This window comes from Patella vulgata, chromosome 2, assembly GCF_932274485.2.
Source record: "Patella vulgata chromosome 2, xgPatVulg1.2, whole genome shotgun sequence".
Taxonomy (NCBI): domain Eukaryota; kingdom Metazoa; phylum Mollusca; class Gastropoda; family Patellidae; genus Patella; species Patella vulgata.
Window position 1 is genome coordinate 27,477,992 of NC_065880.2, and position 27,659 is coordinate 27,505,650.

The 27,659-nt window shown below is 36.1% G+C and overlaps 1 protein-coding gene and 1 long non-coding RNA gene across 2 annotated transcripts; one reads left to right on the forward strand and one right to left on the reverse strand.

Moving 5' to 3' along the window:
* Positions 1–99: 99 nt before the first annotated feature.
* On the reverse strand, positions 100–21,853 carry LOC126810336 (uncharacterized). The gene is made up of 9 exons (XM_050535337.1): positions 21,027–21,853; positions 9,130–9,201; positions 7,508–7,672; positions 7,060–7,180; positions 5,456–5,576; positions 4,688–4,870; positions 3,660–3,783; positions 2,656–3,081; positions 100–1,890 (listed from the first exon to the last, which is right to left on the reverse strand). Exons 1-9 carry the CDS (start codon positions 21,187–21,189, stop codon positions 1,466–1,468), a joined length of 1,800 nt encoding a protein of 599 aa, XP_050391294.1. The 5' UTR covers positions 21,190–21,853; the 3' UTR covers positions 100–1,465.
* LOC130010750 (uncharacterized) lies at positions 8,571–27,610 on the forward strand. Its single transcript, XR_008786033.1, has 3 exons — positions 8,571–8,637; positions 23,782–24,004; positions 26,514–27,610. It is a non-coding gene; the product is annotated as an uncharacterized LOC130010750 (long non-coding RNA).
* Positions 27,611–27,659: the final 49 nt, after the last annotated feature.

The following is a 27,659-nucleotide window of genomic DNA, read 5'->3' on the forward strand; positions in this document are numbered from 1 at the left end:
ACACTACCATCATGCAGTCACAATCTCTGTACCAGGTGTCCAATACCCTTCCCCCTCCTCTGGTTGGACTACGATAAACAGTGGATAGATAGATGAATATGAATTAAAACATTTTATTGATTAATTATAAATATTATAATAATGTCATTTTGTACAAAAAATGTATTGGAAATCTACTTTGTAGATGATGATTAATTTATTTTCCCTGTGCCAACGGGTCAGTCACCTTGGTCTTTCCTTCGAGACTCATGTTCACATAAGACAACGGGGAATAACGTAACTTGTTGGTATAAAATAGATATTACTGTAATATGTCACATAGGTGTCCTGATTAATGGTGGGCAAAATAAACACCCAATCTAGTGCGCAGTGGATCTTACACTATAGCTAAAGTTACTAGAAGGCCTAACAATAGAGAAGCTTCTGTGAATTGGATGGGATATGCATATGAATATTCATAGTTGAACCAGGTTTTGATGATAGGTATTCCCTTTGACAAAGTCATAACTATCTTCATCTAATAACTAGGCGTTGTGACTGGCATGCGCATACACCATTAAAACATGATGAGCTAAAAACTCAACTTGCCAGTGTCAGAAGTTGTGTATATAACAATAACAATATAGAGCAGTTTGATAGACACTAAAAAGATGGACACAGTGGCTTAGTATGTATGTCACTGGCCAAGGTTCTGACAATGAAAAGCCGAGGTCAACACGTGTACTTGTTTACATGCATGTAAAAGAATCGTGACAAGGAAAATGTATAAGTTTACAAACGCTTCCTGGAGTTATCACTGCATTTTGTACACAGAGAAATATCAACTTTGAGAATAGATCTGTGGCCTTAATGGCCGCCATATTCAAAAGTCATATGTAAGCCTATACTATTTATAATGCGGCTCTAATCTATTATACATCTTTCATACAACGAAGAATAAATAAGAAAATTCAATTTTATTAAATGGAAGCGGAATAAATACTTCTCAAAATTCGAGTACTTTCTATTAAAATGTGTCGGTTTAGAAATTAAAAGGTCGGCCAATTAGCTTTGTGTCTGTTCTCACACGCGGCTAATTGTAGACAGACGGCGTAACTTTCCTATAGTCATCACTATCACAATATAGGTACTACCCTACTCCTGATTTACTACCGATTATTATTTAACACACAACATAAATACACACACACACACACCCATACATACATAAAGAAAGTTAATCTATGTTTTCACTACAGCCTTTCGTATAAGCACCTTATATACTGTTTTATAAATGTAACTATTTTCAACTCCCCATAGTTAGTTATAAATGAGCAACATTTGTCTTCAATGTTTCTTCCAAGTTATTCCTAAAATACTTCCAGATATCACAACTGTCAAATTCTTTCTAACCAAAAAACCACAATTATCTTCCCTTGTATCACTTTCAGCCTTAAAACATATTTATCCCTCGTATCATAGCTGTTCATTTTCCTGGCCGACGTATTGGTCGTCTGCGACGTTTTTGTCCCGGCTTACCATGACGTTTCTCTTTACCCTGTTGCTTTTGGTCTTCCACAACTTGATACCGTCGAATTGGTTCCCTTTTCGAATCGGGTTTAGGTTTAGGCTTAGTCTTTTTAGAACAAGCACCTACGTCACAATACTGCCATTTTGTCGATCTTTTAGCCGTATAGCACCAAGGCCTTTTCTTTCTATTGCCTTTCGGGTTTCTGCAATAATTATGATCGCCCAGGCCATTACGGTCATCTTTATTATCGAACCTGGGAACAGTTGCATGTTTATGCGGATATTGTGACGACCATTTTTGGCAAGTGACCCCCTCTATAGTGTGATCTAATGTTCCCCTGTAATCGCGACCATCTTTATTCTTCAACTTTAAACATTTTCCTGTAAAACAAGAATTGAAATAAAAATTAAACCTAAAATGGTATAATTATCGAGCGGTAAAGGCAATTGAGTGGCGAATAGCCGAAAACAACCTTTGGAACTTGTAATTGCGCAAGGGATGGCATTTGAAAGAGAAAGGAAAGTATGCCTAGTCGTTTTGGGTATATGGGTGTCCTGGTAGACACAGAGTTCAACACGTATACATATTGGTGTTCAGTAAACAAATTTGTTACAGTTGGAATTCGACTAACAGTAAGTGGAAAGGCCAATATTTACTCCCCGGCATTGGACATGTTACAACAATAAATAATAATAGTCTCAAAATAATATAAATATTGTGTTGATGAAGCGCTAAACAATCCATTTATCTAGATAATCTTTGCCTCGCCCATCCTCAACATCAATGTGCATCCTGTGCATTCTCCAACGTAATGTAATGTTCAGAACCGCTGATCCAACAAGCCTTTTCCATAACCTTTTACTTCGCGGGCTACTTCTTGTTAAGAATCATTATCAAGTAAGTTATAAGATAAGTTTTATAACTGTATAGCCTTGGTATCACGGACATTATACCTTTGCATGATTTGCCAGACAATAGTAAAGGCCAAACTATAAAATTGCCATTTTGGGCCAAGAGAATTCGGTGAGAGAGAGGAGAGATTTTATCTCAAATGTAAATAAATTGTCTTATTTAACTAATAATCAGTTCCAACGATCTACTGAATGAAGTATTTATCAACAACTTAAAAAATGTCACGAACTTACGTTTTGCCCTTTTTTCACAGATGAAGGGATACATATAATATGGTAGTTGGACGAGTGATCCTGTCCATACACCATGCCAACTGATTTCATTGGTGTCACGATTTCTAGATAAAGCCATTGAAGTGAAGGTCCTGGGTTGTCCTTTGTCCCAGTTAGTGTAGGTTAACTTTCGGGGTTTCTTCTTCTCACCCCGATACCACATGAACGTACCGTTTACTAATTTACCTCCTGTTCTCCAAATGTAGACATTTTTATATTTGGATAAAGTGTGCGACTCCAGGAACCGTTCTTCTTTCAGACTGTTTATACTAACGAGGTCTGAACGTAAAGACGCGCATTTCCGCTGGGCTGCCGAGAATTGTACTTTAGGATGGTCAAAGAATTTGTAGCAGCTGGCTAAGTTCTTTATCCATCCTTTTGGGCAAGCTAAAATAAAAAGATACACACCTCAATTAACAGATTAAAAGCCAGTTGGAAAAAAACTAATTGTAACAAGATCCTTATTTCGTTCCAACCTGGATATATTGTTGATATAATCTCTTTGAAGTCTGATTTAAACCAATGTGATTAGCTAAAACCGTTATTGCCAATGAAAAAAACATCTTTGCATTGGCTAAATGAAGGTTCATGTCAGGTCAGTTTAACACAAAATTCTTAAAGAGATTGTTAGATATACAGTAGGTGGGGTGGGCTACAAAGCTTAAAGAGATGGCAACATCAAGTAGAGCAGCATGTGGTGGGGTGGAGGGGGGTGGGGAGAGTGGTTTGGGGGGATACAAACCTAGAGCATCCCCCTAAACCATAACAGATCGACACAAGTAGTCGAGCAACCAAAAAAGTGGGACGGTTCACAAAGCTAAACCGTAAAAAGATCGTTTTAACCAGGAAGGTGAGGTGGACTAAAAACTAAAGCATCCTTAAAAATCGATATGAAACTTCGTGGTTATATGAGATCTCCTGGTTATGATATCGAACAGGATATGAGAGTTAGGCTAGTTATTTACCTGTAGCTTTAGTATCTTCTTTCTGATTACATTGATACATATCTCTAACTTGTGCTATATCTATTGTACTCATACCATCTCTCTGTCCTATATCTAGATTTCTAGTTTTACCAACTCCTATAACCTATATAATATATATAAATTATAAAAATCAGTCTATCTCTAGATTTCTTATTGTTTGAACAGCCCCTAAGATCCTGTACTATATATAAAACTAGCTGTGTACGGGTAGGCCCAATGGAAAGATTGCAAAATCATATTCTAAAAAACAGGAATCAGCTTCGGCTCTCCTATGTCTTGTCTGCGATATCACTTATGTGGAAGCAGACGTTAAACACCAAGAACGAACGAACGAACGAACGAACGAACGGGTAGGCCAGTGAAAACAGAAGTAGGCTAACTCCATAACCGGAATTGCTGTGCAACGTCATCAAACCTTGGTCGCTCACCGGATCGGGCTGCTCTTCTGACATAGATATCGTATATTTCTATAGGATAGCTAGGCTTATACCACAAATTTCGACCGTGATTTAAACAGCAAACCCAAACAGACAAACAAACATACAGCATCAATCACATGTCCAGAGTAATTATAACATTAATTCACAAGAAGGGAAATGTTGCCCTGACAGCCACCACTTTTCTATCTAAAAATGGGTCCGTGCTAGCCAGGAAGTCAGGGAAGTGGACTCTCGACTAGAATGTTTCGGACAAGCAAAGTGTACAGAGTAGTTCGGATGGGACGAAAATAGTGGTCCGACCGCAACAAATCCCTTGATAGTAGTAAATCGAAGCAGAGTACACGGAAACGCCGCTGTAATGGCAAATGTCCCCGACCTTGCATTTGCACACGTAACCATTGGCATACAAATGGCGGTATTATGTCTGTGTCAATATAACACAAGTATTGTGCTGACCAGACGTCAAACCCCCTTCATTTCCTTTCTTTAACCGCGACCCAGGTGTGTTTTCCCATGAAAATAATGTCGGAAGCTTAAATTTGTAAGTACCAAACCCTAATAACTAACCTTTATAGTCTGTTCACCGTTTCTAGTAAAAGCAAACTGACTATAATGCATGATACTGTTATAATCGTATGGATAACCTCTAGCTGACGATACATTCCTATCTATCATATTAAAATCTGGTAAATATCTCGGTGATATGTTGCTTTTTATAATCTCTACATATTTATCACGATCTGATCTAGCCTGTAAATAAAAAAAAATATAATAATTTACGATGTATTTTGTCTAGGATAGGGATGGCCAACCTACGGCGCATGTGCCGTTACACCCCAGTGATGATAATAATTTAAGGCAGTAAGCCATGTTCTGGAATCACCCAGTAAAACTACTAATTAGATTTACAAGATGTAGAAGGGGGTACAAGAGTTGTATGGTGTATCTAAATTCGTGTGTGAACAAATTGGCGCATGGTATATAAAAGGTTGGCCACCCCAGGTACAAATCAAACGTGGAGTGGAATAAAGTGAAAGGGGTATTTAGCAGTGGGAGGAAACCGGAGAACCTGGAGAAAACCCAAGAGGTTAGACACGCAAACCTACTTCTTGTTACGTACACAAGTTGGATCGAAACCACACCACTTGATTCAATGACAAATATTACGACCTAAAGCGCAAGATGTTAGACCATTCTGCCACCCACCCCCCTTATACGACCAAATATAATTGGTCGGACAAATCTAATCACAAATCTAATGTACAAACTCGCTTGTACATTATACTATTTACCTGTTCGTACCAGATAAACCGAGGGATACATTATAATAGTTACCTGTTCGTGCCAGATACCGAGGGCATGCATTATTTCATGTACGGCTGTACCAAGATGTTCACATCCTCTACCCAGATTGATAATCTGTTCTCCACCTCGTCTACCCACATTAGACCAACAACTGAAAACAAAATCACATTCAATAAATTACACAACGTGTTACTATTACAGATTAAGCTAAAACCATTGTCATTGTCAGTCAGTAACTGCTAGTTCAGGAAAAACAGTTACGATTTTAAAAATATCGGCTTTGATTACAGACGTACTTAACACGTTTGTCTTTTAGTACATTAGCTGCTTTCGACGACATGGGCCGTTGCAGACGGGCCAACAAACCTGTTCAATACATATTGTTTTGTCAATTGAAACCTAGATACAGTTAGTGGTCTATGATGTTGTGAGCACTACTTAATATCATTATTACTTTCCAAAATATTCGAAAGATAGCAAAGAAAAAGGGGTTTAATATAGACTATGTCTGTTCCCTTATCCCTATTCACATACAAATCTGAATAAAAATATAAAAAACCCAAATACCAAACAGTGCCTAGGAATGCGTAGGTTAGATGTTCCAATATTTAATACTAATCAAACTCGGTGGCTATCCATATATGTAATATTTATCCCTTTTAGTGGGATATTCAGATGTAACACTAACCCCGATGGATGGACGTTCAGATATCTAATGGTAACCCCGCTTAGACGACATTCTGGTATGTAATGGTAACCCCGCTTAGAGGACATTCTGGTATGTAATGGTAACCCCGCTTAGAGGACAATCTTGTATGTAATAGTAACCCCGCTTAGAGGACAATCTGGTATGTAATAGTAACTCGTTTAGAGGACAATCTGGTATGTAATGGTAACCCCACTTAGAGGACATTCTAGTATGTAATAGTAACCCCATTAAGAGGACATTCTGGTATGTAATAGTAACTCGTTTAGAGGACAATCTGGTATGTAATAGCAACCCCACTTAGAGGACAATCTGGTATGTAATAGCAACCCCACTTAGAGGACAACCTGGTATGTAATAGCAACCCCACTTAAGAGGACAATCTGGTATGCAATAGTGGCCCGTTTAGAGGACATTGTGATATGTAATAGTAACTCGTTTAGAGGACATGGTATGTAATAGTAACCCGTTTAGAGGACATGGTATTTAATAGTAATCCCGTTTAGAGGACATTCTAGTACAGTATGTAATAGTAACCCCGCTTAGAGGACATTTGCGGTTGTACTGCTAACTCGACTGAAAGATGATCTATCTATTGCAGGGATTTCTTTAGGCCTTAAATGTTATAAAAATGATTAATTAGAAATTTATTAACTTGCCAAGGTCATAATCATCTCTCGATGTCATCGGATGTTCTCGATTTTCAACGGATTTAACCAAGATTGTCGGTTAATGATTTAATTTAAAAAAGGATAATCGAGACTTTGTTTACTATCGTAACAATGGTAGCAATGACAATTGAAACTGCTCTATTGTCCAAACATCTCTAACGTCACCAAGAATGAAGTAATTTGACTGAAATTTTCAAGATTATCTAAATCGTACATAATGCATCTTTAAGAGAGTATACAGATATTGAAATACTAACCCCGCTTCACTTTTAAAAAGTACATAATGTTTATCAGATTTTTTCTTCTTTTTAAAACGAACACAAGTATTTTCTTGTATATGAGCCATGGCTTTTAATATCCATTTTTTCGCCACAGGATCTGAAAGGGGTAAATACATATTAACAGAACTTGAGTAATCTTAGTATTCAAAACATCCGATACATTGGGACTTTGGCATATCCCGTCTTCATTAGCCAAGTCGGTGTAGAAAAGTAGGACGTTAAACCCCATGTCGTTTCATTTATACTTTGGCATATTTACCTGGTGAACTCCACGTACTATGATAACGGCGAGAGTATCCTTGCTGAAACGTTGTAGTTCTATTGAATGTTATCTATAAAGCTGTCTGTTATTATATTGATTTCAATAAATGCCCTTTAAAGATACTATATTGAAGTTGCAGCTAAATATATTTACGAAACTTACTAATTTCATTAACTATAAGATACGGTACAATCCCATCTTTCCACAATCGACTTTTCACACGGATTGTGGCTCTTTTTCTTCTCCGTCTTATTTGATAATCATGATATATATATTTTTCTGATACTTGATCTAATATGATGTCACCTTGAAAGAACACTGTGTTAGCTGAAATATAAAGAAATCATGACGTAACTAGTCCACGTCGAACTATAAAAGCGTTGTCCGACCAACACAAAATTGCATTCGCTTGCCGCTGACGTATATAAAATATGGCATTGCAAAGTATGCAATGATGACACTGATCGTCATTTCCATCTAATCTATCCAAACTTAATCCACGCTAATATAATAATAAACCCTAGTTGACTATTCCAATGTAATAAAGAAGAGAAAATAGAAATATCAAAGGTGTAGATATCAGCTTGGGTTCAACCGGATTGCATTTTACAGTGTAGACCTGGGCCAAGTTTCTCGAAATCTTAACTAAAGATAAAATCCAAATTTTAGTAGATACTTCAATTTTGATTGGCTAAGCACTAAAATCAATCTAATATTATCCAATCAAATTACTAAAATGTGGATTTTATCTTAGTTAAAATTTCGTGAAACAGGCCCCTCGTGGTATATCATTGATATCTATTGGGCCATAACCCCATATAGCTACAATATTGTCGTGCTAATCGCCACAATTGATTCAGTCTAAGAGGCTTTGCGCAAGTAAAAATAGGTTCAAACGCACAATTCTCAATACATATCATTACAGTTTGTATTGAAATAAGTAATTCTATCAGAAATAGTGATGACTGCACCACTAAAATAGTTACCGAACAGTTTTTCTTTGTGGTAATGCGTTCTACATTTTCGAAGCGATACTTCTTATAATGTACAAGCGGCCCTGACACCACCCAGGCGAAATCTCGCCAAATATCGCACGCGTTAACCCCGCCCACCGCTTCCCTGATAAGGCAGTGTTACTACGCGTTTTTACTATAGAAGCTATATATGGAAAGTGACGTATGATCACGTGAGACGGAGCGCGCATGCTATTTCTGACTGGGCGGAGATTTTAAGTTGGATAGGAGAGAAATTTCGCGTAGCAGTTGGGTTTCATCAAATCATATACATATGCGGTAAGGCTTCACCTTTATTTCAATGGGAAATGGTGTATTATATGTTAAGCTATGTGCGGTACAGTTTGGGGTCAGTTTATGTGGAAATTAAGGGACCTATAGACTAGTAACGTTTTTATAGTCATTTGACTAAAAAAAAACTTGCTCAAAGAAACTGCTTAGAACGATTCATAACTGTAACTGGAGTAAGACATCGGTAGAGCACCATTTCTAAACCCCATATTGTAGCCCGTCTTCATTATCCCAGTTGGTGCATACGTTTAACCCCGTTTCATGTCACTTCATATTGTCGCTGACCAACTGTTGGTTTCAGTGGCAATCGTTCTGTTTCTTGTCTATTCTAAAGCTGTTTGATATGTACATTCAGCCTCTGCTTATCTCCACGTCAGTATCTGTAGACTATATATTCAGATGTTCAGATGGTTTTACGAGGATATGATTTTTATTTATTAAGTTTTGGGTTCAAAGCGTGTAGTTATTTATCACACTGACCTGTTCCACGTGGTCTATAATCACCTCTTCCGGTTTCATCAGCTTGTTTACATAAAGATGGCGGACAAATACCTAAAATTATAAAATTACGTTTATTCATAACATTTAATAATATCTGGAGATGTTGAAGGCAGTAGGACCCCTCAGGGGGGTCTATGTCGTGATTAATGTCCGTGCGGTCACGAACGGTTGATTCCAACGACAAACGAACTGTTTGCAAGAAGAGTACGCAAACTGTAGATTATGGTGCTAGCATCACCGGTAGAAAAACTGTCGAAATTTCAAATACCTTCGTAATATTACCAATAAAAATTCGGTGTTAATTACCCCGGGTATTGTCTACATGAAGTAATCGATTTATTGTTTATCAATAAATTTATCTTGTTCTTCAGACAAACCTACTTGGTTTGATTGGACGATAGATACTGAGTGAAGTAAATGTGTCATATTTATGGTTTGTTGAGATAACACATATTGAGTATTTAATGAGGAATAAAGGCAGCGTGTACACTATCAACTTCTCGATATCATAGAGTATAAACCTGGGGGACCAGTGTTCGATCCCCGTGTGTGTTGACCGAAAAATGAAATGAAATGAAATGGTGTTTAACGTCCTACTGTTCTGCTCCTAACCTGGGCTAATGAAGACGGGCATACGCCATACAGTGTGCTATGAGGGAAATTTTTCCCGGGCAGCGGCGCTACGGTCTACTCTTATATCGAATTCCAACTCCCAAGGGATCTTTTACGTGCACGTCAATGTGTAAACGGGACCTCGGTTTTTCGTCCCATCCCAACGACTAGACAGATGTCCTTGTCAGGCCCTCCATCCTGCATCACTGGCAAGGGGGAACCAAGCCGGAACATCTGGATGAACTTTCTGGGCCAATGCAGGGATCGAACACCCGACCTCCAGTCTGGGCGCAAAGTCTTACCCACTTAGCCACGTGATCCCCCGTTAATCGAGAAAGTTCATCGGAATTTTCTGGCGTGGTTCCCGCCTTGTCAGTGATGCAGGGTCTGGTCGTCTGGCTTTTGAGGCGAAAAAGCGAGGACCGGTGAACACTTTGGCGTGCACGTAAAAGAACCCTTGACAGTTGAAAATAGATATGAATGGACCATAGTGCGGCTGTCGCAAAAGTTCACTCATAGTACACTGTATGGCGTATCATGGTGCAGAACAGTATTAGGACGTTTAACCCCATTTCATTTCATTAACCCATGACTGGATCCTTAAGTGTCGATCAGTACCGCTGATGTGTAACGAAGAATGATGCAAAAAAATCTGCAGTGTTCGTAAGGATATAATTGTAGTTTTATTTATGTAAGTGCACCGCCCGTTCAATTTTAATACAAACATAGCTAGAACTGTTGATAGCCCAATCCTCACTTTAAACACCTTTAAACGCCAACAAAGGTATTGAATTATTTAATACAATGATCATTGAAATAAGTGAGAAATATCGTCCTCCTGACAAGGATTATGTAAGAATACTGTATCATCATTGAAATAATTATGTCTGTAATCGTTTATACACGGAGATACCTCGCATTCTTTTACAACATACTTAAACAGCTGTTAATAGTATCTAAAGAGGGGGTGTCTCCATGTAATGTTTATATTTTTTTTTAGATTCTCCACCGTCCGATTTTTTTTCAAAAATAAAACATTTATATGTTTTAGAGTCAATTGATTTTTTTTTAATATAAAACTTTTTTTTTTGTGTCAAAGCCACGGAGCCCGATGCCGTGTATGGGCTGACCGCACTACTTTCTCTCCCAGTAAAAAAGCTTACTGGCATATATATAGTAAGGAGGCCGGTATAAAATTGTTTTCCGAACTAATGAGTGATAATTTCTGATTATTGTTATCTTCGGATAGTTCAGAGAGATTGGATTAGACTAGAACAGAACGAATAGAATAGGTTATACTGTACGATTCGAGACGATTTTCTGCTTGAATTAAATTAAGAGAAATACATGTAGCATCCCTTTAAAAAACAACTGTTCGATAAACAATCGCCGATTCTTGAAGTAATAAATTATAAAACGGTCTGTATTGAAATTTAGTTTTGGCGCCAGTTTCTGTTTTAAATTTTTTATGGCATTATTGGAGGATTAGACCGACCAATCCCCTTTTGTCTTACATATCATAACGGTATAGTTTACAACACACTTATTTACGTTTTTATTTGTTTCAGATTTTTTTGTTTTCTTTTTGTTTGGCGCGTGGGTGAGCTTGGTGGTTGGCACACCCCGGATGGTGTTTGAAAATTCCTCATAATAGAAGTGTTTTCCGGATGAGCATTGAATTTGTACTGCGGTTCGTTCTTTATAATTGATAAAAATAGAAATTGAAAATATGCAAGGAATGCAGATAATTGTACAGTTATTACATCTCAAAACTAATTAAATTTATCAACAAAGATAATTTTTAGGGTTAAAAAATGTCCGCCTATACAACGATAAATAGATCTACGCCCCTTTATTCAGTTCAAATACATTGGATGAATAACAAAGATATTTGAATGATATTTGAAATATTTTACAGTTTTTATAACTTCTAAAACAAAACTGCACCTATGTAAATATTTCTGAAAATGAGCAGATATTTCATCATGTAATATTTTCATCATTACCGTTTTGTCTAGTAAATAGGGTAGACGGAAAATAGAATGGGGTGTAACGTCCTACATTTTTATCCCATCCGAACCACTATATACCCCAGATCCCCCGTTCTGCACAACTGGACATAGGGTAATCACACCGGAAAACTCCGAGGAACTTTCTCGACCAATACCTTGACCCCCAAGCCGAGACCGGCTGTTTGGCCAACTAGCGCTTTGTAAAAGGAGAAGGATCCTAAAATAAGTGAAATCCACGTCTGTCATGAAATAAGGTCATTCTTAATCTGCCTTTCTCGTTATTTATTTAGTTAAGAAACTGAGATGAACGGATAACACGGAATGAATAAAGAACTTCTAACGTTTCATAATAGGTAAACTTTATAAATACACCTCTTTTATTGCCTAAAAAAATCTCCTTGTAGATGGTTTAATAACATTAACCGAATTTTTAACATGACCTATAAAAATGAAATAATGTGGTTTCGCTCTAGATGCATGAAGATTTTGTAAAGTAAATATGGAAAATGTGAACTATGTACATAATGATGCTGAATAAGGTGTAACGGTATGCAGTACGTTCGGCGGGGAGAGGTTTGAAATGAAATGAAATTTAATGGGGTATTATACCTAAGTTTTTGCAACGACTGGGCTAATGAATATACAGGTTACAATTCTATGGAATACAATTACCGCTTATTGCTTGATAATGACTAGAGAAGCCTAGTCGAAACGTCGCTCAGTAATAAGCAGTAATTATGCTCCATAGAATTGTGACTAGTATATTCCAGTTCAATTACTAAATGCCATTGAAACAATATGCTATGAGGGAGATTTTGCCCGGACAGAGCGGCTCTACTGGCTACTGTCAAGACCTCAGATTTCGTTCAATCCAAACGACTAGACTAGTCCTTGATGCCGCCCCACCCCCCACGCACTCTCAACGAAACGTCCATGTGCAAATCTCACTTGAAATTCTTGGTCGTGTTACAAAGTGAAGAATTCGATAGCTATTAAGTATACTCTTGAAAATTGAAACATAATTCGCTTGTTACCACCTTGCCACAAGATTAAACCATTTCTATTCACATTAAACATAATCTTTTTAATAGAATATGTTAATGGGTAACAAGGGTGGTCCGTGTCGTTCACAGAACATTTCTAATTGTGTCTTTTCTTTTCTCAGTTTAAACATGTCGTGGATATTCTACACTGTCAACCTTTTTGTCGTTAAAATCCACAATTGTCTAGAATTACGACTTCAAATGATAGACTTTCTTTTATTTCCATAAAGCAAGTTGTTATATTAAAGGAGCTAAACCTCTAACATCCATAATATGAGAAATTAAAAACACGAATTAGAATTCAATATTGGTCCATTTCATTCCATATTAATGTTGTTATCTTACTGTAAAAATATAGGATCCTAACATCCAATATTTAAGACACAATAACATTTTAAAATCAGTACACGACGACGATAACTCTATGGAGATAACGACTTCAAGCGCCTTTTGTAATGAAGAAAGAAAACATGCCCCAGAAGACAATGCGGAAGTATTTAAAAATGAATGATTCACAAACGACAACATAGTTTTAAAAAATGGACCAAGGAGGCGCAAACCACTGTCATTCAACTTGGACTGTTTCGTATTTTACAGAACATGATTAGAAATTACATCATGTACAGTAAATATTTTAAAAAGTAAATCACTTTATATACACTCATATTACATTAATATGTGCGCTTAGACCCGTTTTCATCTATTTTAAGGTTCCTCATCGCCTAAATCATTTATTAATTATGCACTAAATACTGGTGGCAAGATTCAATAAATTTAAATGAACATACTGTAATGTCGATATCGATTTCGGTTTCTTCCGTCAACAAGGAGCAGAACCTATATAGGCTATGTCTAAAGTTTTAATTCTTTAGGTTATTTGTATCTAGAAATCCAAGAAGAGTGTGCGGAAATGGTACTCTTAAAGCAAAATTACCATTTTAGTCTCAATAGCTGAGGTATTAAATATTGGGGAAAATGGGATTTAACTTCCACTCGACACATACCGGATCATTTCAAGACTACCATAACTTTATTAAATAAATAATAAAAGGGTTACATTTTACTTTTGACCTTTAAATATCTGTGTCGGTTTTCTGTTAAAATACTCCCCATTAACTTTAAAGTAGAGTTCATGACACGAGGTCAATTAGTTCATGAGTTTTTAAGAAATAAAAAAGTATTCTTTGTTAATATTATTGTATTGTTGTTTCCATATGATGTGGGATAAATCATAGCGTAAAGGAGGCAAGTCGCTAACTCTGTATTATTCACAGTCTTCGACATTTCAAACGCGACTTATTGATCAATTTAAATCAACATTGATGTTGTTATATTACCGTGAAAACATGGGCTTCTCATATATCCAATATTTAAGACAAAATGAAAATTTTAAAATTGGCACACGAATCGCGTGCCAGAATACTTTCAACGCCATTTCTAATGAAGCGACTCGGTGAACGAGGCTAATTATATCCGACAGGAAAATACTATCGGTTTAGACTGGAATAACCAGACGCCAAAGACTACCATTCAATTATGACTCTTCGCATATTTCACCGAACATAACTGATTATGATTAGAAGTTACAATAAAAATAGAAAACGATTGAATGTAAATCAGTTTATATACATTCATATTACATTATTAAATGCGTTGCGACCCATTTGTATCCATTTAAAGTTGCTAAAGAATAGAGATTTAGCTCCTTTAATTTAAGCCGATTGTCGAAAGTTGAACTGTATGTACCAACCAGACTAATGAAGACGGGCATACGCCATGTAGTTTGCTATGAGAGTCATTTTTGGTCAGACAGCGGCGTTTCCGCCTATATGCTATTCGCCAACTGTCAAGGTTTTTTTTATGTATTCACCAAGGAGTACACGTTTATTTCGTACCATCTTAACGACTAGGCGTGTTTCCTTGCAAAACTGGAAAAGGGTAGCCAGGATTGAAAACTCCAAAAAAACTTTCTCGGCCAACCGCATTTGCATTGCTCTTAATGAATTCGCCATGACAGTTTTCCTACATAATTCCGTATTTCAGAAGCTGCAGGAGGTTCATAAACAATTTCGCTTTTTAGATAAAAGAAAAATAAGGGCTGAAAGGGTTCTTTAGATAGCAATTTAGACAATTTAGACAACAAAAGTAGTTTAGTTACCCCACTGATCTCGATGTTCGTGGATAGAACTGAGTTATCGTTTAGACATCCACAGATGAAATCAATAAAAAGTAATGTAAACTTTAGATGACCAATATTTTGGTAAGATGGCATTTTATTTACAACGGTTTATAAGTTTATTTAAGCCTGATTGTGGGTCGTTATAATTTTACCTTAGACAAATGGGATTTTTATTAACCTTGGTACCGAGAGAACATCCCATGGTGCCAATTATAGTGTAATTAATACACAATCTAAAAATAACCGCCATGACGTACCCTTGCTTGTTGTGCCTTTAAACTAGTGAATGCGGTGGTTTGCATATGTGGACTATCAAACAGATTATTTGCCAGTGATAACAAGAATTTTGCCTACACAAATGTATTTTTCCAAGTTCCCAGAACAATGTTCTGGAGATCTAAAGGTTTCATTATAATCTTCTTCAAGGCAAATTTTATCACGTGTTAGTCCCAACATGGTCGATATATTGTGCTGACAAAATTGGAATACAAATCAGTAGGCTGAAATGCCCGTGTCAAGGGAAAATTTATCCCACTGGAATTTCCACTGCTTTAGAGGCGATTTTTTTTTACGTATATACTTCCAATTTGTACTCGTTTTATCAACTAAAACTAAACACGCTTGCCCTGTCAGCCTCGCTGCTTAAAGTCTCTAACTCAATATCATCCAAAATCTTCGACATTGAAAACACGATTTATTTGTCGGTTTAAATCAACATTGATGTTGTGATCTTAACGGGAAAAGATGGCCTTCTGATATCCAATATTTAAGACAAAATAAACACGAATCGTGTACCATAATGCGTTTCAGAGTTATTTGTAATAAGGGACTCGAAAAACAAAACGAGACTAGGCATATTCCACAAGTCATGTCAAACGGTGACGCTATATTCTTATCTGGAGAGCATGCACCATAAATACTATCGGCGTAGACTTGAATAACCAGACGCTAGAGATTGAAATTCGATTGAGAATACTGGCGTATTTCGCCAAACCTAACTAATTAGAAATTACAGTAAAAACAGAAACGATTGAATGTAAATCAATTTATATACATTCATATTACATTATTGTATGCGTTGCGATCCATTTGTGTCAATTTCCAGGTCCCAAATATTAGCGATTTACCTCCTTTAAGCTAGGTATGTGGAATCCGGGCTTCAAAATTCCGCGGAGGGTCTTCTCGACCTACCTACTTGCTAGATTCTGACTTTTAATTTAAATACAACTTTAAACATGCAGCTAATATGAAATACCAGTACCATGTAATCACCATAATAATAAAAAAAAAATGAAATTAAAACATTCTACTTTAGAAAATATACACTCTACACAGGTCTAGGTTTATTTATAAAGATGTTTTTACTTTCGATTAGATGACTTTGTGATTTTAGAGGTCACTTTCGATTATTGAAGTCCGACTTAATTAAAGGGGGTCAAGCGGATTTTGTGATTCCACCATCTATTATTGAAGTCTAACTTAATTGTTAATTGAAAGGTTGGGCTGGGTGCAAAATGGTCGTGCGATACGGCGTCTAGATTCTCTACAAAAATCTCACAGTTTAGGGCCGTCGGGCCTGTACGCTTTGTCGTTAGGTGAGTCAAGAAAACGAGATTCCCCCAAGTACACATTGGCGTGAATGTAAAAGTACTCCTGACAGTTGGAATTTGAAAGACGTAAGCCGTAAGCCGTAGCGCCGCCATCCTGGCAAAATACCCTGCATGGCGTATGCTCGTCTTCATAGGTCCAGCAGGTTCCGGTGTTAAACGTTAAACGTAGCTGTTCTAAAGTTGAGTGTTAATCTTAACAGTCTATGTTAACAGTGTCAGTAACTATTTACTAGAAGATATACACACGATTATATTATGAAGCCATTTATTTCAACTGGGTAACAAAACCTAAATCGACATTTTAGATTTAATATAACATACCTGAAATATTTTGAAATACCGATATTGAGAATTTATTACAATGTCATGTAATACATTGATTTGTTTGAAATGTTTCAAATATCATCAAAAGAAATTTATCTCAAACTTTTCCAGGCGTTATGCCCGTCTTCATTAGCCCAATCGGTGCAGAAAGTAGGACGTTAAACCTCATTTCATTTCATTTGAAGTAAAACACGAAACTAATATCAGTAGTAGCCTGCCTACCCAGATCTACTTCTGATTACTTTGCAGAACTGAACAGATAACTTGATAAAGAAATTAAAACACAACATTTCGGTCATCTTTGATTCGGATCCTGTTTGCTTTGTAATCTTGTTCGCCTTCGTCTTCTTTGAACGATGCTCTTAAAAAAAAAACAAAAAAAAACAAAAACCTTAGGCTCCGTCAATTTGGGTACGATCAACAATAGCTCATCGATTGACGGAATGGCTTCGATTTTTGATACGATGTCACAATTCCAAGATGGCTGCTATGACGTCTTGCCTAGCTGTTCTGTTTTGCGAGAGGGTTTCCTACGGTCACCGAATTCACTGATTAATGTATACAGCTGGTACTATCACTAATCGAAATAAAATGAGATCAAAACTTTTGTTTTAACATAAATCGACGATCATCGTGTTTACTTTTACTTCATAAATCACTAAATATAGTATTGAGGATCCTCGTTCGCTGTCATTTTTGACTATCACGATGTTGAAATTTGAGATTTGTATTTTAAAATGACATAGTTGCTTATGAGTCAGCCAATAATGATGGTTCTTTGATAGTGTCCTGTTGTCGGTCTTCAATCACGATTTTGAAATTAGAGATTCCTATCTTAATATATTTCTGAGTTATAAAACAATTTTGTAAAAAAAAAATTTTTTTTGGAGAAATGATGCTCAAAATGTGTATTTCTTTAATCACGATTTAGTAATTTTAGGCCCCGATTGGTCTAAGACATTCCTCAGTCTCATTTAAACACAAATCATAATTTCGTTTCTTTTTATTTCTTTTTTTTTTGAGAAATGATGCTCAAAATGTGTATTTCTTTAATCACGATTTAGTAATTTTAGGCCCCGATTGGTCTAAGACATTCCTCAGTCTCATTTAAACACAAATCATAATTTCGTTTCTTTTTATTTCTTTTTTTTTGACAAATGATGCTCAAAATGTGTATTTCTTTAATCACGATTTAGTAATTTTAGGCCCCGATTGGTCTAAGACATTCCTCAGTCTCTTATACACAAATCATAATTTCGTTTCTTTTTATTTCTTTTTTTTAAAGTTGAAAATGGTTCAAAATACTTTTGTTTAAAAAAAAAAAAAAAATACCCCCAAAAAACCTCACAACAAAACGAAACGAAATTTAGATCTGTATTTAATCGATAGGATAGTTCTTAGTCATCACGCGGTTTTTTCATTTTAATTTGTTATTTTGTTTAGAAGGGGGTAAGTATCCTCTTTATGGAGATTTATAATTATGAAATATTTGATTAGTTGTGTCAATCACAATTGTGTCTTAACCATCCTATTAACTTCCATAGAGTCCAATCCTATCTAGACGACGCACTTTTTGTGAGACGATACATCGACGTAACTAGGCCTCCGTTAGTAAATAATTATCCTTGCCTTAATAGCCAGACTTCAAATAAACCACGAGACTTTCCAGAATTCGTGGGCAAAGCGACATAGCTGGATTATCCAGAATACAGTATCGAAAATGTTTTACCTTTATCATAGACAAAACCACTTTAAAATAAACATGAAAAGACAATTATTAGTGACTCGTAAGTGCGTAACATAATGTATTTGTAGACATGACTGTGATTAATAATGGTTATAATTAACCCGACTAGGTGACAATGATTTATCTGTCGCCCTCTTCCAGGAGTAGTAGGACGTATTACTCATTTCACTGGTATAGAGGAAAGTAGGAAGTATTTCGTGGTCGTCAAATTAAATAAAAATGTCTTTCTAATGATTAATATTTAAATCTTAACGGAAATTCTGTTTTTGGATTTTTTTTTTTATTTACCACTAGGTTCTCACGAATGGTATAGGTTCATCACACCCACCGCAACACAGGCTACAGACGGCCCCTTTTCCACATTGATGTACACGTATGATTTTCAGGTTATGCCTTTATTTATTTTACTGTGCTGCCTTTGGTCACGATAGTATCTTCTACTGGCAGTGTCATTGGCTTTCAAAATGTTGCCAGGTGTCGCATACGAGACAGGGTATGCTTACCACATGCGTACACGAGTATATAAGGCCAAGTGTTCTATCACCCATTCTTTTCTAAATACCTCCTAGCCTAGACATCAAATAATTTCTCTATTTACTGTCTAACAATTAATATACCATTACTACTAAGTGGAGTATATAATAAACTTCATCAATTAACCGACTGTAGATAGTAAATATAGGTATAGTATACACACGGGCACATATTCACCTATATCAAATGGCATACATCGTGATCGTGAGATAAATCAGAGAAAATTAGGTCAAACATGATATTGTATACAGAATGATAAGTATTTTATATATTGCAAATGGTGAAAAGTTAGTTTTTAATAAATGTATGCCCATGAAATTTATGATCTGGTGAAAAGAAAACAGTTTCCAAGGTGTGTCAAAACATCCCGAAAACAGTTGATTTGCGAAAGAAAGAAAATTCTCATTACGCTTTCGCAATGTCGAGTTCTTCTTTAAGATCACCAAGTCAGTTTTAACAAACTCAACACTATAAATAAAACCGATGTTTGGTGTTTATGTATATTTCAGGGTCGGTTAAACGAGTGCGCTTTAGATCGTAAGGTATGTCATTGAGTCAAATGGAGTGGAAACAAACAAAAATCGTTCAACGATTATTTTCGTCCATTATCCATCATCAAACTATAAACCAAAACTTTCATTTCCGTACACCCATGCTTGTGCGCGGGACACTTTAGCAGTGGGAGGCAACCCACGAGTTGTCATTTTATACAGGATCTTCCTTTGATAGACAACATTCTGGCGAAACCCCAATTAATTTATTCCTAATGTAGGCTACATGATGTTGAAGAACCACTGCATGTGACTCAATGAATGAACAAATATTTCTGTGTGTAATATAACTGTATTTAATTTCCTGAGTTTGTTTGACGAGAGATTTAACAACAAACTGTGACTAACCAATCTAAATACTACAAACACTTTATTTAAATCTGTAAACATTAAAAAAAATCCAAAAAAAACCCCAAACCCCAACATTTTGCCAAAAGTACATTGACCCGTTTAATGTAAAACCTGAATGAAACGAATCTTGCACTATGTGAAGCGTAATGTGTGTTTCCGCAAATAAAACTTCGAAAACATCAGAAATCAAATCACCCTTTTTACATTACACATGTTCTGAGTAAATTGTAAGATAAGCATTACTCATGCACGATCCCCGTCACTATTTTATAGCTAACTGTAGATAGGGTTGTGAATCTACAGGAGTATTTTGCTAATCTCATCTGAGTAAACAAAATTAAGAAAAATAAATGTCGAATTTCTGACAACTGTGACTACACATCAAATGTCCTTTTTCTCTTTCATTTTATAGGCCTAATTTATATTTTACCAGAAATAATTTTATTTCAAATCTGATAAGTTTTATTATTGTCTTGTAAATCCCAGTTGTTCTAATCACGCCAAGATATAGTTACCCATCGCTGAAGTCTCGTGCATTACTCATTGGGTGCCAGACGTCTGAACAATAGCGGAATGTGATGGGACGTAAATGCGGAATGTGATAGGGCCCCACAGACTCGAGGCCCCAGGACCCTCACCAGATTAATCCGGCCCTGGTCTCTTGTCTTCACGTTGATTGTAAACTATCTAATTACAAAACTATTGCATCATAGATTTTGTTTGGAGTTTAAGAGGTACAACGACAATTGGCTTTGACCGACTGAGCACAATAAAAAGTTATTTTGTAGGCATATCTTCTGTGCACCTTAATGCACCCGGACTTCGTAAAGTTAACAGGTTCTTCTATATAAAAGTATATATATATTAATCCTAATGATTACAAAAACTGATATAGGTATGTATTTATACTTACGTCTGTTTAACTCCCATGGTTCCCAGATCTTGGCTGTTCGTTTATGAACGTAAACACGTATATCAGCTGTAGGGAATATTGTTCTTTCTATACTAAATCCACATATACTGCTTATATACACTAATAAATATATAAAACTATAATATAATATGTTTACATCCATTCTGTTACTATAGTTTCACACGCTAAATAATGTTGTCGTTTCTAATACCCGTTTTTATTTTACACGATCGTTTTAGGTTATCACCACCTCGAAGAACCGTTCTTTCAGCACACCAACTAATACAAGTCACTTGAGGCACACCAATTTTAAAAGTACTGTAGGACCTGTTTTGGTAATAATAATTATACCCTGAAAACTGTTCAGTGGTTCCAACGTCCGTTTTGAAAGCCACTGCCGATTCTAATTACACGGTTATTAAACACCTTTTTTATATATCGATGGTAATACCAATTGTTTTATACTTCTCAATTTACTTGGCTCAAATTATTATATTTCAAAACACCGTATATGACAAGTTTTTTGGAAAGAAACGGTGTGTATAAAGAAACTTGTCTAAACACGCGTAAAATCTGTATCGAATTGAATTGTATCAGATGAAATTCTGTTATCAATCGAACTGTATATCAATCGAAGATCTGCGATAGTAAAACATCAGCAGATCTATCAAAAATAAAATTCCGTAACACTCAATACAATAGTTTTAAACTGTTCGTGGACAGTTTTTACCTGTTGTTTTCAACGTTGTCTCCCGCTGTAAACACTTGAGAAACCTGTCAATGCAATGACTGTACCACGACGAGTTCGCCTTTTAACTCCAAAATCATTCGACATTGAATAAGCGACTTTCCCGTCAATTATTTCACCTACACTATGATGTATCCATCCGTGCAATCAATCTGAGGTCAGCTGTTAACTATATTGTATATTATTACTATTATTCACTGATTTAGAGATATGACGATTATAAATAAAACCTGTCAGCGTTTGAAACTAACAGTTAATTTCAAATGTTAAAATGCACACTTGGTACAGTACATTAAGAGTACGACGAGAATTTGAAATATTTATTAAATTCAAATCCATAAAATATAAATATACAACTCGTACAACACTTCATGGAATCAGGCGCTGGAGACTTTTATAGAACGTCTCGAAAACACATTGATTAACTTCTCCCTTATTTCCATAAAATATATCACAGTCGCTGTTTTTTTTCTACAAAGCCATAGGTTTCTAATTAACTTGATTCTTTGACATATGTCTAGCTTTCATATTTATCCTAAAACGTTTCAAGGTCGGTTTCGTTCGTCCCCCTTTTTATTACTTCATAGATTGGTAGGCATGTAGAGACGAAATTGTATTTTAATAAGATACTTGTATTGATCCAATTTTTGGACGAGCTCACTTTTCTAACCTTGATGGTTAAAGGAGGATTTAAGGCTTGCTTGCTGGTTGGTGTTTAAGGTGTGCTTCCACATTAAATGATATCGCAGACAAACGATTTAACGATGTTAAAATTGTTGTAGAGTTTAAGAAGAACACATGGGGTTTGGTAAATGTGTCAGATGTTTTAGTTTAGTAAAAGATGTTTGGTGGGCGCTGGTTACGTCTATTAAACGGCTCTGAAATTTGCTTTGTGTTGGGTGGATCTGAATTGGCAATGGTGCTTTACTAGTTGTTTCGGATCAACTTGGGGATATCCGTCAAGTGACAACAGCCAGGTATTCCATTCGAACCAAATTATATAGGGATCACGACCCTACCGTAAAACAGAATTCGTATTTAGAATATACGGTCATCCACAAAAAAACGCAGGTATTCCAGTCCAACAATGAAGATCCAAATTGACAGTAGCCTGCAACCTTTTGTGGTTATCTAGATTACACTGTGTAAGATAGGTATTTCAATCGAACCGCACAATATGCCATCAGATCATACGGCGTAAAATACGTTCCCGAACAAGCAACTGCTCCCCAAACAGATGTTCTAATCGAACCGTAGAGATGTAAGGCTTGGAATCAGATTTAGTTATTGATGACTCCCAATGGTTTAATCAGTCGGTGTGTTGCCCTGTACTGAACTCTCTTCTATCTTGTTCTAATGAAAATAGACAAGGTTATCAAGTAAAATATACATGGTTATCAAGTAAAATAAACGCCGATACCGACATGCTAGAGTTTGCTGATATTACAGAATTTTTAATAACAATTGTCGATCTCTTTAAAAGAGAAGAATTTTATAATAAATACTTCAAACCTTTTTGATATTTGTGAAAGGGTACACAGTACATTGTGATAGAGTAAAGCGTGGACAGTTTAGGTTAACATAAGATGTCATTTATGGTTGATGTGATTCACATGGTCCCTAACCCTAAATTTTCATCATCCTAGGTCAGTGCTTATGTAAAAACTTAACATCTTCCCCAAATTCTTAAACCTAAATAAAACGGAGTCAGGTCAACCATGATCGCAAAATAAAGTATTCAGTTGACGGTGTTATTTCGATAAGAAGGGAGGGGTGCCCGGCACGAAACAGGGTATGCTTACTCTTTTAAGAACATATGATCACTTTTCGCGTTTGAGTTGAAATATAGTTAACAAATTTATGTTGTATTTTTGGATACTAAAGGATAACCTTTTTGTTTCGGAAGATTAGTCTGAAGTCTGTATACTGGCTTCCAGTCTGCAGAAATACAACCAGTGGTTATCTCATGTTAATGTTCTAATTTAGCCTTTTTTGTCCTTTTCATAGACTTATACACCGTAGGAGCAAAAATCAAGTCTTCCGCAGAATTTTCCAGAATGACTGACTTCTCCAAGGAGTCACTTATTGACGTAAACTGTCGATATAAGCCGGATTAAAAGAGATTATGACAGTGATACAAAATCAATCAACGAAAAATTTCGACCAGATCTCGACGGCGAAACCCATCCCTGCACAAAACGTACAATTCGTACCATGGTATGATAAAGTGGTAAGCTAATAAAGGAACAAAAATGAAACGAAACGAAGTATTAATAATATTTATAAGTATACAGTACATCGGGCATCAGATTAGGCGTGAGACAAACCGACCAAGTCATCACTGGGTCGCACAAATATTTGGGTTGCTTTCAAGGTGTGTAACGAACCCTTGTGGAAATACTTTACGTAGATCGGAGTTCAGATTTTCAATAGTTAAGGGTTTAATGTTAAGTTGAAATGATATTGTTCAAAATTAAGTATTTATCAAATATTGGTGATGGTGACGTCTCTTTAATTCTATCGGACATGAATTGCAACAACCAAGGAATATATTTGTTTACCAAGCTGGTAATAATGTGTCAATCATGACAGCTGGTTAAGCTAATATATTTAAGTACATTGATTTAACCGTATTAATATGATATCTTTAAATTCACCATTATATCTTTTAGGACATCGATTTCGTCTTTAAAATCTCATAACATTACATAAAACAATCAATAGCCATATGTTATTTGCGGTGGAGCGGAGGTAGGACACTAAACCAAGACGATCTTAACGGTATCCCCTGGGTTTTTATCCTATCGGGACAAAGCGGGACAAAGCTTTCTTTGCAAGCGTTACAAATAAGAGGGGACCAAGTTTGTAAAGCCTCGCCGAAAGAAATTTAGACTTTCTTACCCATCAGGATAATAATAATATGCCCATATAATATGAAAATGATATTCTGGCCCTAGACTTTCCTTGCAAGCGTTACAACCGATAAGTGGGGGCCAAGTTTGTAAACCCTCGCCGAAAGAAATTTAGACTTTCTTTCCCACTAGGATAATAATATGCTCACATAATATGAAGATTATATTCTGGCCCTAAGTGAAATATAATAATTATATTACATACTTTAATATAGTTTGTATATGAGTTACAGACCATAAATCATACTCGTGACTACATTAATACTCGTTGAAATATATAATTAACTTACAATATATCATGGATACCACCGGAAGCCATCACAATTAAACAATAGTGATTATATCCAGCAAAACAAACATGGTCATTTAAACAAGCCATGTTGACGATATTCTGGAGCAATAATGACATGAAATAAACTGTACCAACGGGGCTAATAAAGACGGGCGTACGTCATTCAGTTTGGTAGAATGGGGAGTTTTGCCTGGACAGCGGCACTGCGGCACTGCGGCCTACTCTTATTTTGAATTCCAATTGTCAATGCTTCTTTTGCACCGGACCTCGGTTTTCCGTCCCATCCTAAAATCTATGCTATCTTGAAATGGAGAAAGCGCAACTTGCCTTGTGTATGACCCGTAGCCATGTGAGGCAAGATTTCAGAATGAGGCTATACAGGGTTTACGATAACCTCCAGCACAACCGTAGTCAAATGTTTTGCCCGACTTTGTCTCAATAGGGATCGTGGAAATTGGAAAGGAAGGCCAAAAACTAAAGACATTACCATTTTCGCCAAGGAAATAAATATAATTAAGTCTGAACAATATCATATTCAAAATAATCCTAGACTCCCTCTATCGAAAATTTAAGCATTGGTTGTCGATCATTCGGTGAACTCCTTGAAAACCATTTTAACTGAACTAAACTATTTGTATGATTAGTAAATTGAGTTAAAACGTCTATATCTCGGCATAAAATCATATTCAAACTGGACGAGGAACTTTCTCTCTCGTGGTGGAAGAGTTTACAAGGAACAGTTCTAGTTGTTCGAATGGGCCGAAAAACGATGTGACGTGTACATGTTGGCGCGCAAGTACGTAGGCGGAAAAAACTCTTCCGGACAAAATTTCCTTCATTAGCCTGGCAGGTGCAGAAAATAAGGACGTTAAACACTATTTCATTTCATTTTGATTTCCTATTCACGCTTTTTAGATAAGAGTATAGCCATATTTTTTTCTAAATAAAGGCGAAAATGTCCAAAGCTCGAAAACATCTTTTGAGTCAGTGGTTAAAGGAGCTAAGTCTCTAACTCAATATCATCCAAAATCTTCAACATTGAAAACACGATTTATTTGTCAAATTCAGTCAACATTCATGTTGTGATCTTACCGGAAAAAGATGGGCTTTTGATATCCAATATTAAAGACAAAATAAACATTTTACCATTGGTACACGAATCGTGTACCATAATGTGCTTCAGCCCCAGTTGTATCAAGAGACTCGAGGAACGAGGCTAGACACATTGCACCAAATCAAACGGCGTATGTAGACTGAAATAACCAGACGCTATAAATTTGCACTCGCTTGAGACTGCTGGCTTATTTCGCCGAACATAACTGATTTGAAATTGGAGTAAAAACGGAAACCATTGAATGTAAATCAGTTTATATACATTCATATTACAGTATTATATGCGTTGCGACCCACTCTTGTCAATTTCTAGGTCCCAAATGTTAGCGATTTAGCTCCTTTAAATCTCTACTCAACCATTACAAGATAGGCCTACTAATAGTATTACTCGGCTAATTGTTTCTTATATATTGTTCATTCAGATCAATGATGATGTGGCAGACGAGTCATCGTTAGGAACGAGTCATATATGACTAATATCTAATGAAGACCCCGCTGATGTATCTTGAATGGTAATTGTTAACAAGAAACAAGAACATAAGAAGGACCTCTTTATATATCCCATCATTGTAGTGGAAGGTGTGAGTATCCGGAAGTTATCATTAATACAAAAAATAGACAGTTTGACGGATGTCATGATACAGTAGTAATAGAAATTACCCCAAGTCGTGTCATCAATTTATGTAGAAGGCGGGCTTACCTTGAAGAAACCATCCAATCAATAAATAGGTAAATTGTCGAATTTTATGCCACAATATAAATTCAGAAATGAAATCAGGTTTAACGTCCTTCCTTTCTGCACCGATCGGGATAATGAAGACAGACTTAGGGAAATTTGGCCCGAATAGCTGTGCTGTAGTTTTTTCCCTTTCCATCGAGCTCAAAAGTGCTGACAGTAGTAGCTTTAGACCGGGTTTCGTTTTTTGTCCTATCTGAACGACAAGGTGCTTTTGTCATATCAGACCCTCTGGCAAGGGGAAACTGGGCAGGACCATCACGAGGAACTCTATCGGCCTACACCGCTTCAAACAAAAATATGGCAATTTTTATTCTAGAGTTACGAACGTGTGTAATTTGATGTTTTAAAATTCGTTAAGAATTGATATTATAAGTATCTAAAATATGATTTAACATCGTAATTAGCAACCTGCTTTTTTCTACAAATTGGCCTTGAAGAATCTTCTGAACCATCTTCAACTGTGAAAATCCTTACATGCCTTTAAACCCCATTTCTTTTCTTTCAATGGAACAAACACAAAATAAATATTTAGCTTACCTTGTCAATGTAGAATCTGAGACTAGCTGCTTAGACGTGTATTTGTCAGGCTAAAACCTCACCATACAAATTGTATAGTATACCCCCACTATAAGTAAACATTACCTATATCTAATAGTAAAACCTGTGTAGTATTGAGAAATATAGGCCAGTTTATATAATTGTACTATGACAATGCATGTCCCTTTCATTTTTAGATCATACTATACATTCGAAGAATCTCAGATTTCTCACACTAGCCTTTGTCACACATTTTTAAAGCCTGTTTCGCAATTCCAATTCAATTACTTTG

Bases quoted from the DNA above. Each gene is read 5' to 3' on its own strand.
- LOC126810336 (XM_050535337.1), bottom strand. From the start codon at position 21,189: ATGGATGTAAACATATTATATTATAGTTTTATATATTTATTAGTGTAT. The intron at 7,181-7,507 runs GTAAGTTTCGTA...TACCCCTTTCAG, and splicing joins TCTTATAGTTAATGAAATTA to ATCCTGTGGCGAAAAAATGG. The intron at 5,577-7,059 runs GTTAGTATTTCA...TTTTGTTTTCAG, and splicing joins CTTTTTAAAAGTGAAGCGGG to TTGTTGGTCTAATGTGGGTA.